Source organism: Anoplolepis gracilipes, chromosome 2 (assembly GCF_047496725.1).
Source record: "Anoplolepis gracilipes chromosome 2, ASM4749672v1, whole genome shotgun sequence".
In the NCBI taxonomy this organism is placed as follows: Eukaryota; Metazoa; Arthropoda; class Insecta; order Hymenoptera; family Formicidae; genus Anoplolepis; species Anoplolepis gracilipes.
This window is the reverse complement of record NC_132971.1, coordinates 21,065,409-21,080,947: the sequence shown is the minus strand read 5'-3', so window position 1 is coordinate 21,080,947 and position 15,539 is coordinate 21,065,409. Positions and strand designations below refer to the sequence as shown.

The 15,539-nt window shown below is 26.5% G+C and overlaps 2 protein-coding genes across 4 annotated transcripts; both read right to left on the bottom strand.

Moving 5' to 3' along the window:
• Positions 1 to 3,310: 3,310 nt before the first annotated feature.
• LOC140676429 (odorant receptor 46a-like) lies at positions 3,311 to 6,869 on the bottom strand. Of its 2 annotated transcripts, XM_072911465.1 has the most exons (6): positions 6,690 to 6,869; positions 6,012 to 6,374; positions 5,529 to 5,909; positions 4,039 to 4,240; positions 3,590 to 3,745; positions 3,311 to 3,373 (listed from the first exon to the last, which is right to left on the bottom strand). In XM_072911465.1, exons 2-6 carry the CDS (start codon positions 6,365 to 6,367, stop codon positions 3,326 to 3,328), a joined length of 1,143 nt encoding a protein of 380 aa, XP_072767566.1. In that variant the 5' UTR covers positions 6,368 to 6,374; positions 6,690 to 6,869; the 3' UTR covers positions 3,311 to 3,325. The 2 variants fall into 2 exon arrangements, with proteins under 2 accessions (XP_072767566.1, XP_072767567.1); XM_072911466.1 differs by lacking the exon at positions 6,690 to 6,869 and having other exon boundaries at positions 6,012 to 6,412.
• Positions 6,870 to 7,864: 995 nt separating this feature from the next.
• On the bottom strand, positions 7,865 to 11,517 carry LOC140676496 (odorant receptor 4-like). 2 transcript variants are annotated; one of them, XM_072911609.1, is made up of 7 exons: positions 11,417 to 11,517; positions 10,739 to 11,101; positions 10,440 to 10,636; positions 10,256 to 10,346; positions 8,623 to 8,824; positions 8,196 to 8,351; positions 7,865 to 7,978 (listed from the first exon to the last, which is right to left on the bottom strand). In XM_072911609.1, the coding sequence occupies exons 2-7, from the start codon at positions 11,098 to 11,100 to the stop codon at positions 7,931 to 7,933; spliced, it is 1,056 nt and encodes a 351-aa protein (XP_072767710.1). In that variant the 5' UTR covers position 11,101; positions 11,417 to 11,517; the 3' UTR covers positions 7,865 to 7,930. The 2 variants fall into 2 exon arrangements, with proteins under 2 accessions (XP_072767710.1, XP_072767709.1); XM_072911608.1 differs by having other exon boundaries at positions 10,256 to 10,636.
• Positions 11,518 to 15,539: the final 4,022 nt, after the last annotated feature.

The window sequence follows — 15,539 nt, the reverse complement described above, 5'->3', positions numbered from 1 at the left end:
GTTTTTGTCTCATTATATTTAATATAAAATAATTGCCTCCTAATTTTAAATTTAAATTAATTTATAAATGCCTTCAAATATGTGACAAACAAATTAATTTAACATTGCACAAATATATTCTAAATTTACAAAATTTTTTATATTTTATTTAATAAACTAATACAATAAAATATGATGAGAACGAGTTATATCTTTATAAAATATATAAATATATTCTATTTTTTGAAAAAATATTTAATAAATATAATTTATATGTATTAAAAAAATATTTTTTTCTTGTATCAATTTTCTCAAATTAGCGTTTTGATTAAATTTAATATTTTATTTAATTACAACTTGACTTTTTGTATACCTGACAGGTAAAGAAAGGACTGAATAGCAAGGCCTATAAATATATTAATATTCAATATATAATATATGTATATTATTATTACAACGAGCAAAATGAAAATAAAACAAATACCGCAGATTCAACTGCGACGAAGAATTTACGACAATTCTTTCTTTCCAGAACAATCTCCGCACCTAGAAAAGGAAGCATTGTCCGAAGTAAATAAAAGTACAATATCATAGAGAAATTGAGCTACCGTAGAGTCTATAACAATAACGAAGTCATATCGAATGAAAATAGAACTAAAGAATTGATTGAAACCAAAGATGTCTTTCAGGAAAGGCTGCCTGCAAACGCACGTTTTCCACCAAGGGATACATTTTATAATTAATACATAGCATTTAAAAATTTACATAACTTACTAATTAATTATTAATTTTGTTATATAAAACATTTGCATTTAGTTTTTTGAGTTATTATTGTGCAATAAAAAATGTTTTAAAAGATAACAATAAAAAATTAATATTTTGTAATAATATAACATATATTTTTATTTTCTATTCCCTCTTATATTTTTGCTATATTTAGTATTTTATAAAAATTTATCAGAGAAAGAAGTCTATGTTTTTAATACAAATAACAAAACCTAATTGTTTTGTATTAACAGATCACGAGTGAATCACTATAACGGAATTTTGCAAGCCGAATAATAACCGACCAGGTCTGGATCTAGTTGAGTTCAGTAACTTCCGGACTCATCAGGAAGGTCTCGAATTTCCGCAAACTTTACCAAAGGGACCCATTATATTCTGAGGGTTACCTCTAATGAGAACAACAGAGAGAAATCATTAATTTCGGAAACCGTGGAAACCACGAAGAATTCAAGAGCTTACTAATGTCGAAGAAGCGATCGACGATGCATCGACATCTGCTATTAAAATAAGACATCCAAACATATCAGCAGTACCTGAAGTATAATTAAATAAATTGAAATAAACATTTTCATTGTCCACTTAATTGCAATTCTTATTTCTTCAACAATCAAATATTTTAATAAAAATGTATTAAAGTTCATAACAAGAATGGAAATATTACAAGAAATTAAAACAATCAAGTAACAATGTATTCTGCAAAAATGATCTAAAAACTCCTAAAATAATTATATTTCTCGATTAAAAATTTTTTTTTCTCAATATCGACAAGTGAAATAGCAAAATATAATTTGATATATACAAATATTTCATTGAAAGCGTCATAATTCCATTATAATTAATACATATTATGTTTTTCTAAAGTTATAAAATTATAAAATATATAAAGCATATAAAAATTAATAAATTTTTAGACCGGAATTAAACTGAACACGAGGGTCAACCGCCACGAGGAATACGACAAAGAGAGTGTCGTACCAGAGAGATCTGGCAAACACATATCTGTAGAAGACAGAACGTAAGAGTCGAACGAAATGGATTCTTCCATTATCGTTGATATTACGGATAATTCAATGATGGCAATGATACGTCAATTGTAGATAAGGTTGCTTTGGATCTTTACGTCTTCTTGCAACAAGGACAAAATAACTTGATGATAATAGCTTCCAACAACGAGACTGGCAAAACGCAAAACAACACAACGATACCTGACGACGAGATCACCATCGATCTAGCGATGATGATGAAACTTATAGCCATTACGATTGTTGTCAATTCTATTAATATCACCACGACGACAATGCTGAAATCAATAACCACCATTTGATGACAACCACGGAACTATATCGATCATCATCATGCAAACTCATATAGGAATTCGGTACTCGTTTTTATAGAAATTTAATTTTTTTCTAGATTAACGCATATTCTCTAAAAAAATTTTTGCATTAATAATAAATACAAACCTCACGTGTTTCAAAAGTGTCCATTTTTACTGCTTTATATACCAATATTTTGAATAATGAAATATTTTATTCTCTCTCTCTCTCTCTCTGCATAATTATAATACAAAAAATATAAATATTTATAGTAAATTATTATTATTATATTATTAAAATTCTAACTATTATATTTATACTTGTATAAATTATATTTATACAAATATATTAAATTATATTTAACTTGTATAAATATAAATTTATTTAGTTCTTGTTAAAAGAAGCAAAAAGTACTCAAGTCTATGCCATGTTCGCCCCTTCACAAGTCGTAGACATTTTGCATTAAAAACTTTTCTCTTATGTTCTCTCCATTAAAAGCAATAAGAAATTTATATTTAATTGTATCTCTGTTAGCTTTAAATCCAATGATAGCACTAGAATATGAACATCGAAGCGAGCACCGCATCAGAACTGACCTAGAAAATCAGAAAACGTTTTAGAAGTGGTAATTCACATGGCAATGGATTTAAACAACTTTGAGGCAGTAATTAACAAAAAGTCGAAGAGAATACCATACGGGAGGAGATTTCCAGGTCGACGAAAGCGGAAAAATTAGTGTCCGACAGACTCCGCGCGTCTTTATTAGGTAGTAGAATCGTTATGTCGACGGTGACGACGATGACATCAGTGCCATTGAATAACAGCAATGCCGAACCGAACTCATAATAATAATCACCGTTATATAAATTATAAGAGATTAAAATAACTTTAATTTTTTTTAATTTAAATAATTAAACAAAGAAATTAAGATTAAATTGTTTGTAAATTACAATAATTTAAATAAATATTTCAACAACATAAAAATTATTATTTTATTCTTTATATTATGACCTGATAATCAATAATTATGCATTTATTATTATTTATGATAAAACTATATTGTTATTTATATTTTCTAACTATAATATGAAAGATATAAATATATATAAAATTGAGAAATAACGAAAATAAAAATGAGATAAATTATAAAGGAAAATTTTAAGATATTTTTATAGTTACTAAATTTATTAAAAACTACAATATTATTTGTATTTAACATAAAAGTATTCTCAACTATTTACATCTCAGGAACTTTGCAACACGTTAAATGCCGAATACGATGTTTTCAGGATCTAAAAAAATTAAAATGTCGAAGTTATAGCAATATAAATTGAGATTTTATAGAAACAAATATTTTTAACAAAATAAATTATTAAAACTTTTTAATCAACTTTTAATAAATGCTAGATCACAAACCGTAATTTTGTTAATCAAAATAGAAAATATTTATATATGTTAGTGACTTAAAAAAACTTGTCTTATTACATTTTTTCAATAATAATACTAACACTGCTATAAGATTCGAGAGAAAAAGTGATCAAAAAGCTGCTTTTGAATTTTATAGGAATTGTGCTACGTTTCATTATCATCAAGAGATCTTTCCTCTGGCTAATTGATAAGAAAAACCAATTCATATTGTATATTGCATTTCCTACGCTGTTACTCTATAAAAATTATAAAGAAAATAATTATTTTATAATAATAAATTAATTTATATATCAATTTAAATACATTATTTAATATATTGACTGTTTTATATTAATGTTTTATATGCTCATGTACAAACGTTTTCGTGAAAAATTATATACACTTTTCGGTAATATTCATAAATGCAACAATTAAAATATTATTTATTCACAAACCAAGAAATACATATGTATATGAAATTGAATAATTTATATAAATAATATAAATAATTTATATAAATATAAATAATTTTGTATAAATAACTTTTTACCTTAAGTATTACTTCATTCCCGCACCAACAGTAAATGAAGATTTGTACAAACATACCAATAATATACGATGCCAAAGTCACAACTTCGGAGCCAGTAATATGTGTTGATATATAATACACACTTGTGCATAATACCAATATGCTTCCAAAAAATTGACAGAAAAGTACCTGATTGAATATACTGTTTACCGTTTTGGCGTAACTGTAATGTTTTATGTTATCTTTGTATACGCAATATGAAGAATTCATTGTATTGATAATGAATTCATCATCAATATCAATACGAGATTTTATTACCTATATAAGATTTATACAAAAAAAAATCACAAACTTTAACACGACGTTATACTAAAAAAAATTAATTTACTATATATGTATATATTAAGAAATTATAAAAAATTAACATGCCTTCAAATTAGATGCCTTTCTATTACCCAAGATAAATAAATAAAAATAAGAAATGAGGTAAAGACATTAAAGGAGCCGTTTTTTTATATAGGTCATAACATTATGAAAGTTTAATAATATAGTTAAAATCTATCAGATGGTTTACAAAAAGCAAAATTGATATATAATAGTTTGGTTATAACCATCAAACGGTTCAAAGATATTAAAATATATAATAAGCAAACGAAATAGACAGAATATATGTGAATAGTATAAATAAATTAAATTCTAATAACGCATAATAAGATAATAAAATTCGCATGTAAAAACGAACGTTTTGGCTTGATGTTTCAAGTCCTCCTCAGCGTAAGAAAATTGAATTAAAATTAAGCTTATAAATTAGTCAAATTAACGGAAAGATAAATCAAGTAGTAAAAACGATAATCATTATTTCGTCGTCTCGAATAAGTGTTGGTTTTTTGTTTTATATAACGCATTGTTCTTGAAATGTTGATAATCAATTTCAAGAACAATTCGTTATATAAAACAAAAAAACCAACACTTATACGAGACAAGAAACTAATGATTATCGTTTTGATATACAGAGTTATCAATGTAGCTAGTAATTTTATAGAATTGGTGAAAATTTAACAAAATTATTAAATAAATTAATTTATTATAATATATGTATGTTACAATAAATATAATTTGATGCTTCTATTAAAATTTTCACCAATTCTATAAAATTACTATCCACCTTAATATATATATATATATATATATATACGAAATATAAATAAAAGAATATATATTCAATACAAAGTGTCCTGTAATTACCGTCCCACCCCTCTAGAGCAGATAAAGCAGGTCAAACTAAATATAAAAGTCCTCTACCATTTCGCGATTTGAGCAATAATTATTAAACTATTAATTAAATTATTAAACTATTAATGATATTTTTAACAGAAATTATTGATATATATCAGTGATTTCTGTTAAAAATATCATTTAATAAAATATACATTAAACATACAATTTAATTATTAAACTAAAATAATGCCTATAATGTATAATAAAACAGTATGTACATAATATATACTAACTTGTAAATTCTGATATGATGACTTACGTATCTCGATATCATTGTTCTTTCGTTATTTGATGAAGTAGGTGAAAAATACTTTTGACATCGAGCTGTTTTATTAATCGCTAACTGAAGACGACATTCGAAAATCTCAAATTGAACACATGTTTGCAAAAAAAGTCCGAAAATTAGAGTTTCCGTAGCAGTATTAATAAGAGCGGCAAAAATCAATGATAAAATCTGATGAATTGATGTAATCCAGAACATTAGAGGCTCATTAGAATCATACGGCAGCCAAACTCTGAATGGTAAATTACCCTGCATAATATTTATCACTGATCTTATCGTGAAACTTGTAACGGAGCTAGTCACTAAAAGTGAGTACTTTATCGAGCAAGATCTGCGAATAAAAAATTATAAATACATTTTGTAAAATTTCTTTTTTCTTTCGTCAACCTATCGTCATAATCAGTCAAATGTCACAATAATTATTCGTTTTCACCTGATAAACTCATCAAATTTCATCTGTATTGCCATTTCAGCTTCGTTTTGAGGTTTATAAGGGTCTTTTAGTAACATTTGAACTATATCGATGATCGCATTTCGGCGCACTACAGCTATAGTGGCTTTACAACAAACACTGATAATAGTAATAAATATTAGAGAATTGATGGCAAAGTCATCCATATTATCAACGATAAGAACGATATCCATCAATTGAGTTAACATCAAAAAGTACATAGCTGCTATTATTACAATGGTAAACACATTATACGACAGCTTAGCACAGTTCGATGACCACTCAATAGGCCGCCATATACCACCCATAGTATATATTAAAAAATTTAGAGACAGCATCTGTATTCTTGTATTTTTAGAAACAAAACTTATTAAAACGTTACACAAAAGTATAATCACAATGCAAGATGTTTAAAAAAATAGATACTATCCCAGATATTTTTTAAATACATTATTTAGTTTGTGAATAATAAACCAAAAAATTTTAAGCAAAATTTAGTTAAATACAGAATTCACTGTACAATTACAAGCAAAATTTCACTACGAAATTATTTGCGCGAATATTTTTCACACACAACATACATCTTGCATTTAATATTTGAATTTAATTATTTGATTATTATTAAATATAATCTGGCATAAAGATAGAACATAATATTACCATGAATTAAAACTTCGATGACGGTTTAAATTAATTGTATTCTAACGTGTCATTTATTAGAAATAAAAAAATGAAGGTTTACATATTTTTCGCGTATTTTATCAGAATGTTATACTTTATATTATTATCTAATAATATAATAGAATATAAAATACTACTTTACATTAATATAACTTGTATCTTCAATATCGTGAAGATAATTAAATTGCAAATGTCGAGTAAGTCGAATACGTTCTGCTATAAACTACGTAAAAGTTCGATTTTTTCAACATTGTAATTTTTCATATTACCATTTAATTACGGTTATTAATAATTCGATAGAGACAGGAAGAGAATCGTTCTTTATAGTTTTTTTCCGATACACAATATTTTCCACCCACGTAAATATTATATAATTGTGAGAAAGTCGCCGTATATTTAATGATCGAGGGATACCGGCCGTTTCGTTTAAACATATTGTTATATTCTCATCGAATGAAATATTGATACGTGCTCATGTTATCGGCAACTGAAATTCAACATTATATCTCCCACAAAGTCAGAAAATTTCTTACATAAAAGTATTCTTACATATTACAGAAAATTATTTCTTATATAAGAATAATGAAGCCAAAAGGATATAATAACAGAGATAGTCTGTATCATTGTCTTTTTATGTAGTTATGATAGAGAAGTTTATTTTGTGCTTGTCACAAATATATCTTGCAAGATATCACGTAATATAAGCAATATAAAATAAAAATTTAAATTTTATTTATTAGCATTATCTGTTTTTGTTATTTAATTCTATACATAATAATAATAAAATAATCACCATTATAAACGCGCTTTTGCAAAAAGATGATAAATAAAATTTGAATGTGAAGTGATGATAAACCGAATATAAAAATTTTAATATAAAATTTATTTTCATTTTAATGCAACGTGCTAATACGTTTATTCAAATATGTATGTCTTCGATTTTTTCAACCACAAAAAGAAATTACAAAATAAGATACAAAAGTATACATTTATCATTCCATTATGCATTTATTATTATTTATTGATAAAACTATGTTGTTATTTATATTTTCTAACTATAATATGAAAGATATGAATATATATAAAATTGAGAAATAACAAAAATAAAAATGAGATAAATTATAAAGGAAAATTTTAAGATATTTTTATAGTTACTAAATTTATTAAAAACTACAATATTATTTGTATTTAACATAAAAGTATTTTCAACTATTTACATCTCAGGAACTTTGCAACACGTTAAATGCCGAATACGATGTTTTCAGGATCTAAAAAAATTAAAATGTCGAAGTTATAGCAATATAAATTGAGATTTTATAGAAACAAATATTTTTAACAAAATAAATTATTAAAACTTTTTAATCAAATTTTAATAAATGCTAGATCACAAGCTGTAATTTTGTTAATCAAAATAGAAAATATTTATATCTATTAGCGACTTAAAAAAACTTGTCCTATTACATTTTTTTCAATAATAGTACTAACACTGCTATAAGATTCGAGAGAAAAAGTGATCAAAAAGCTGCTTTTGAATTTTATAGGAATTGTGCTACGTTTCATTATCATCAAGAGATCTTTCCTCTGGCTAATTGATAAGAAAAACCAATTCATATTGTATATTGCATTTCCTACGCTGTTACTCTATAAAAATTATAAAGAAAATAATTATTTTATAATAATAAATTAATTTATATATCAATTTAAATACATTATTTAATATATTGACTGTTTTATATTAATGTTTTATATGCTCATGTACAAACGTTTTCGTGAAAAATTATATACACTTTTCGGTAATATTCATAAATGCAACAATTAAAATATTATTTATTCACATACCAAGAAATACATATGTATATGAAATTGAATAATTTATATAAATATAAATAATTTTGTATAAATAACTTTTTACCTTAAGTATTACTTCATTCCCGCACCAACAGTAAACGAAGATTTGTACAAACATACCAATAATATACGATGCCAAAGTCACAACTTCGGAGCCAGTAATATGTGTTGATATATAATACACACTTGTGCATAATACCAATATGCTTCCAAAAAATTGACAGAAAAGTACCTGATTGAATATACTGTTTACCGTTTTGGCGTAACTGTAAGTGTTTTATGTTATCTTTGTATACATAATATGAAGAATTCATTGTATTGATAATGATGAAATAAATCATCAATATCAATACGAGATTTTATTACCTATATAAGATTTATACAAAAAAACTCACAAACTTTAACACGACGTTATACTAAAAAAACATTAATTTACTATATATGTATATATCAAGAAATTATAAAAAATTAACATGCCTTCTATTATCAAAAACAAATAATTAAAATAAAATAAATGAAATAAAAATTATAAAATAATAATAAAAGTTTAGTAACAATAATTTATAATTGTAATTTTATAAAATTACAGATATTTTTGCAAAATTACAAATAATTGTATAAAGAAATATATTTGCATTTTGTATATACAGGGGGTTTCAGACCACCCGTCAACCTTTTAATTTTGAAAAGGGGTGATGCTAAAATGTTGGAAAAGACATATTTATCATGAAAGCCTATCTAAAGTTTGAAGAAATGCGTCGAACAACCGTCTCTTGTTGAAACCAAATGACAAATCATCCGTGTTTATGTTTGATCCGTAATCCGTATCACGAGTTTGACTTATGTTTATGTTTAGCTCGTAATTCATATCAAAATATCGATATTTTAAGATAATTTCGAAGTTCGAGCGTTACAATCATTGCAAGCGTTTTTTAATCATTTTTCTCTAATACTAAGTGATATCAAATTTTTTTTCCAAACAACAGTTGTTTCTTTTAAAAACTCTACCCAACGATACCCATGTTGCCCCATTTGCAATTTAAAATTTTTGAGTTGCTCCCCGTTCTCGGGGGGTTCCCAAAATTGAAAGTATCACCATCAGAAATTTCAGATAGGCTTTCATGATAAATATGTCTACCTAATTTCTTAGCATCATCCTTTTTCAAAATAAAAAGAGCGGACGGGTGGTCTGAAACACTCCGTATATTAATGTAGCTTGTAATTTTATAGAATTGGTGAAAATTTAACAAAATTATTAAATAAATTAATTTATTATAATATATGTATGTTACAATAAACCTAATTTGATACTTCTATTAAAATTTTCACCAATGCTATAAAATTACTATCTACCTTAATATATATATACGAAATACAAATAAAAGAATATATATTCAATACAGAGTGTCCTGTAATTACCGTCCCACCCCTCTAGAGCAGATAAAGCAGGTCAAACTGAATATAGAAGTCCTGTACCATTTTGCGATTTGTGCAATAATTATTAAACTATTAATTAAATTATTAAACTATTAATGATATTTTTAACAGAAGTCACTGATATATATCAGTGATTTCTGTTAAAAATATCATTTAATAAAATATACATTAAACATATAATTAAACATACAATTTAATTATTAAACTAAAATAATGCCTATAATGTATAATAAAACAGTATGTACATAATATATACTAACTTGTAAATTTTGATATGATGACTTACGTATCTCGATATCATTGTTCTTTCAATATTTGATGAAGTATGTGAAAAATATTCTTGACATTGAGCTGTTTTATTAATTGCTAACTGAAGACGACATTCGAAAATCTCAAATTGAACACATGTTTGCAAAAAAAGTCCGAAAATTAGAGTTTCCGTACCGGTATTAATAATAGCGGCAAAAATCAATGATAAGATCTGATGAATTGATGTAATCCAGAACATTAGAGGCTCATTAAAATCATACGGCAGCCAAACCCTGAGTGGTAAATTACCCTGCGTAATATTTATCACTGATCTTATCGTGAAACTTGTAATAGAGCTAGTCACTAAAAGTGAGTACTTTATCGAGAAAGATCTGCGAATAGAAAATTATAAATACATTTTGTAAAACCTCTTCTTTCTCTCGTCAACCTATCGTCATAATCAGTCAAGTGTCACAATAATTACGCGTTTTCACCTGATAAACTCATCAAATTTCATCTGTATTGCCATTTCAGCTTTGTTTTGAGGTTTATATGGGTCTTTTAGTAACATTTGAACTATATCGATGATGGCATTTCGACGCACTAGAGCGATAGTGGCCTTACAACAAACACTGATAATAGTCATAAACATTAGAGAATTGGTGGCAAAATCATCCATATTATCAACGATAAGAACGATATCCATGAATTGAGTTAACATCAAAAAATACATGGCTGTTATTATAACAATGGTAAACACATTATACGACAGCTTAGCACAGTTTGATGACCACTCAATGGGCCGCCATATACCACCCATAGTATATATTAAAAAATTTAGAGACAGCATCTGCATTCTTGTATTTTTAGGAACAAAACTTATTAAAACGTTACACAAAAGTATAATCACAATGCAAGATGTTTAAAAAAATAGATACTATCTCAAATATTTTTTAAATACATTATTTAGTTTGTGAATTATAAACCAAGAAATTTTAAGCAAAATTTAGTTAAATACAGAATTCACTGTACAATTACAAGCAAAATTTCACTACGAAATTATTCGCGCGAATATTTTTCACACACAACATACATCTTGCATTTAATATTTGAATTTAATTATTTGATTATTATTAAATATAATCTGGCATAAAGATAGAACATAATATTACCATGAGTTAAAACTTCGATGACGGTTTAAATTAATTGTATTCTAACGTGTCATTTATTAGAAATAAAAAAATGAAGGTTTACATATTTTTCGCGTATTTTATCAGAATGTTATACTTTATATTATTATCTAATAATATAATAGAATATAAAATACTACTTTACATTAATATAACTTGTGTCTTCAATATCGTAAAGATAATTAAATTGCAAATGTCGAGTAAGTCGAATACGTTCTGCTATAAACTACGTAAAAGTTCGATTTTTTCAACTTTGTAATTTTTCATATTACCATTTAATTACGGTTATTAATAATTCGAGAGAGACAGAAAGAGGAACGTTCTTTATAGTTTTTTCTGATACACAATATTTTCCACCCACGTAAATATTATATAATTGTGAGAAAGTCGCCGTATTTTTAATGATCGAGGGATATCAGCCGTTTCTTTTAAACATATTGTTATATTCTCATCGAATGAAATATTGATACGTGCTCATGTTATCGGCAACTGAAATGTAACATTATATCTCCCACAAAGTCAGAAAATTTCTTACATAAAAGTATTCTTACATATTACAGAAAATTATTTCTTATATAAGAATAATGAAGCCAAAAGGAGATATAATAACAGAAATAGTCTGTATCATTGTCTTTTTATGTAGTTATGATAGAGAAGTTTATTGTGCTTGTCACAAATATATCTTGCAAGATATCATGTAATATAAGCAATATAAAATAAAATATTTAAATTTTATTTATTAGCATTATCTGTTTTTGTTTAATTCTATATATAATAATAATAAAATAATTACCGTTGTAAACGCGCTTTTGTAAAGGATGATAAATAAAATTTGAATGTGAAGTGATGATAAACCGAATATAAAATTTTTAATATAAAATTCATTTTCATTTTAATGCAACGTGCTAATACGTTCATTCAAATATGTATGGCTTCGATTTTTTTCAATCACAAAAAGAAATTACAAAATAAGATACAAAAGTATACATTTATCATTCTGCAGCGTTGATATATATACAAGGTGAGGCAATAACTATTACCATCTGAAATATCTTTGAATCTGTAAGGTCTACAGGAAAATTTATGTAATCAAAATTGCACAGAACAAAGAATGAGGCTATTATATGACGATAATAATTTTTGTTCACGTGGAGGAGCCTCGGAGATATCAAGTTCATCTGCATTTTTTTAAATGGATTCGATATGTTTTCTTTTTATAATATAATAACGGAATTCAAAACAAGTTGAGAACTCATATCACAATAATACCATTTGACAAAATTAGAAGCAAGAGAAAATACGATAAAAAATACGTGTTTTTCATAATAAATAATTCACAATAATCAAATAAATAAAAACTTATAATTTAATTTACTAAAACATGTTTAAAGTGATGTCTTGTAATGTGGCTCGTTCACCAGATTTGACACCATTGGATTTTTTTATGGAAAACTGTAAAAACATAGTTTACAAAAATAAACCAACTACACATCAAGATATGCAACAGATCATAGCAGCCTGTGCGTTAGTAACTTTCAATGTTATCAGAGACGCAAGCTAATCAGTGAACAGAAGAATCCAGTGTTGCATTTGATAGTGATGGCCATCACTTCGAACATTTTCTAGTAAATTAAATTATAAGTTTTTGTAAATTATTTATTATGAAAAACGTATCTTTTATCGTATTTTCTCTTGCTTTTAATTTTGTCAAATGATATTGTGATATGAGTTCTGAACTTGCTTTGAGTTTCTCTCTTATATTATATAAAGAAAACATATTGAATTTATTTAAAAAATAAAGATGATCTTGATATCTCCGAAACGGCTCCATCTGGACCAAAATTTTATTATCGCCATGTAATAGCTCATCCCTTTGTATTGTATAATTTTGATTACACAAATTTCCTGTAGACCTTACAGATATTTCAGGTAATAGTTATTGCCTTACCTTATATATACATAATGTATTATCACCGACGAGATTTTATTAAAGACTATCGACTCTGGGTAAATTTTTGTGACTGCCAAGTGGGCCCAGTGGGCTCGGAGATAATTGAAAAATTATAACATTATCAACCGTTTGCGAATATTTTAGCTCACTTAATTATTGTTTTATTATAAAAAATGTATAAATCTTTTGTGTAGCTGTCTCCAAAATAACAAAATAAGCATTTTATTGTATCTATAATTATTATATTTTATTACCGACAGTATATAAGGATTTTCTTATCTACAACAAGAAAATCTTTGTATTGTCAGTAATTTTTTCCTGTCACACTAAACCACCGACGAGATACTAAGACCGGTTTTACGGAGTTTAGTGTGACAGGAAAAAATTACCGAAATTAAAAAAATTTCTTGCTAAAGTCTTTGTACTGTCGGTAATAAAATAATGATTAAATACAATAAAACGCTTATTTTATTATTTTGAAAATAGCACATAGAAGATCTATACATTTTTTATAATAAAACAATAACTAGATAGTTAAAATATTCTCATGATTTAAATAACTTATGTAATTAGTCAAAACGGTCGATAATGTCATTATTCGTCAATTACTTCCGGGCCCACCGGGTCTACTTTGCTGTTACAAAATTTACCCAGGACTCAGGACTAACGGTCTTTAATAATATCTTGTCGGTGCTTTAGTTAATTATGATGTCGAATTTTTTCTAACATTGCGAAATGCTTCGAGATCAAAGACCACGATTAAGAGATCGTGAACATTGATATTATATATATATATATATATATATATAATATGCATTTTCATTTTATAATTAATATAAATACCTTACAATTAATTAATTTTACATACCTCTTTTGATTTATTTTATCTCTGACTTATAGTGTATGCATACTCCTTTTCTTCGTGCAAAAGATATTGAGACTCCGAAGAGGCTCGCATTGCAACATAGAAGAATTTTAAATTTTACAAACTAATTATAAAACCCAGACGCACTACCATCCTCTGCGTCTGGCTCTTATTAGCTCGCGAAATTTAAAATTTGTGATTTATATATTAATCTTATTAATCTCGTAATTAATATTAGAAGAACAATCTTTGATAAAAAATAATATAAAATAAAATAAGAAAAAGAGAGAAGCGCAAATTCAATTTTTCAAATATTAAGTTCGATAAACCAGCTTATGATATTATGTAAACACGATTCGACGAGAGATGACGCTAAGCAATGCAAACTAAAATTGTGGTGCAAACTTTTAAAATACTATTTAGCAATGTTCAAACAAATATTAGCGGACATATAATGCTTTCTGTTTAGAATTTGCGAAAAAAATTCAAATTATGTAATTGAATTAATATAATTATGCACATAAATGATAAAATTATTTATTTTCTTATAGAATAAATTACTAGTGAATTTTGTAACATTTATGAAAATTCTGCCTTGGGCAAATTTTCGTGACGAGTGGGCGTAATGGGCACAGAGGTAATTGAAGAATAATGACATTATCGACCGTTTTGATTTAATTATATATTAGTTATTTAAATCATGCAAATATTTTAACTCATTTAATTATTGTTTTATTATCCAAAATGTATAGATCTTCCGTGTAGCTGTCTCTAAAATAACAAAATAAGCGTTTTATTGTATCATAAATAATCATTATTTTATTACCAACAGTACAAAGATTTTCTTACCTACAGCAAGAAAATCTTTGCATTGTCGGTAATTTTTTCGCGTCACGCTAAACCCCGTTAGACTACCGGTCTTATTAATATCTCGTCGATGACTAAAGTCAAGAGCAATTCAAGATTCATGCTTTTAAATTGAATGAAATAACATATCGATTAGCGACGTCATTAACAGAGGGGCGAGGGTCGTGAGCAGGGGCTCAGCTTTTTCTAATAAATAATCGATGAAGAAATCGCGAAATTTGACAAAGTCTGGATCCCAGGGTGACGGTCATAGGACGACGGGGGTAGCGGGTCATAAGGCTGGGTGGCGCGAACCGCGAGTAGGTGCGCATGCGCATGCGCTCGCGAACGCGATATTACATATATATTCTCCGGATGTGGTTCTCCTCGATTTAGTGTAACGGCGACCGCGGTACCGTTCGTACTGTGCGTTAATTCGCATT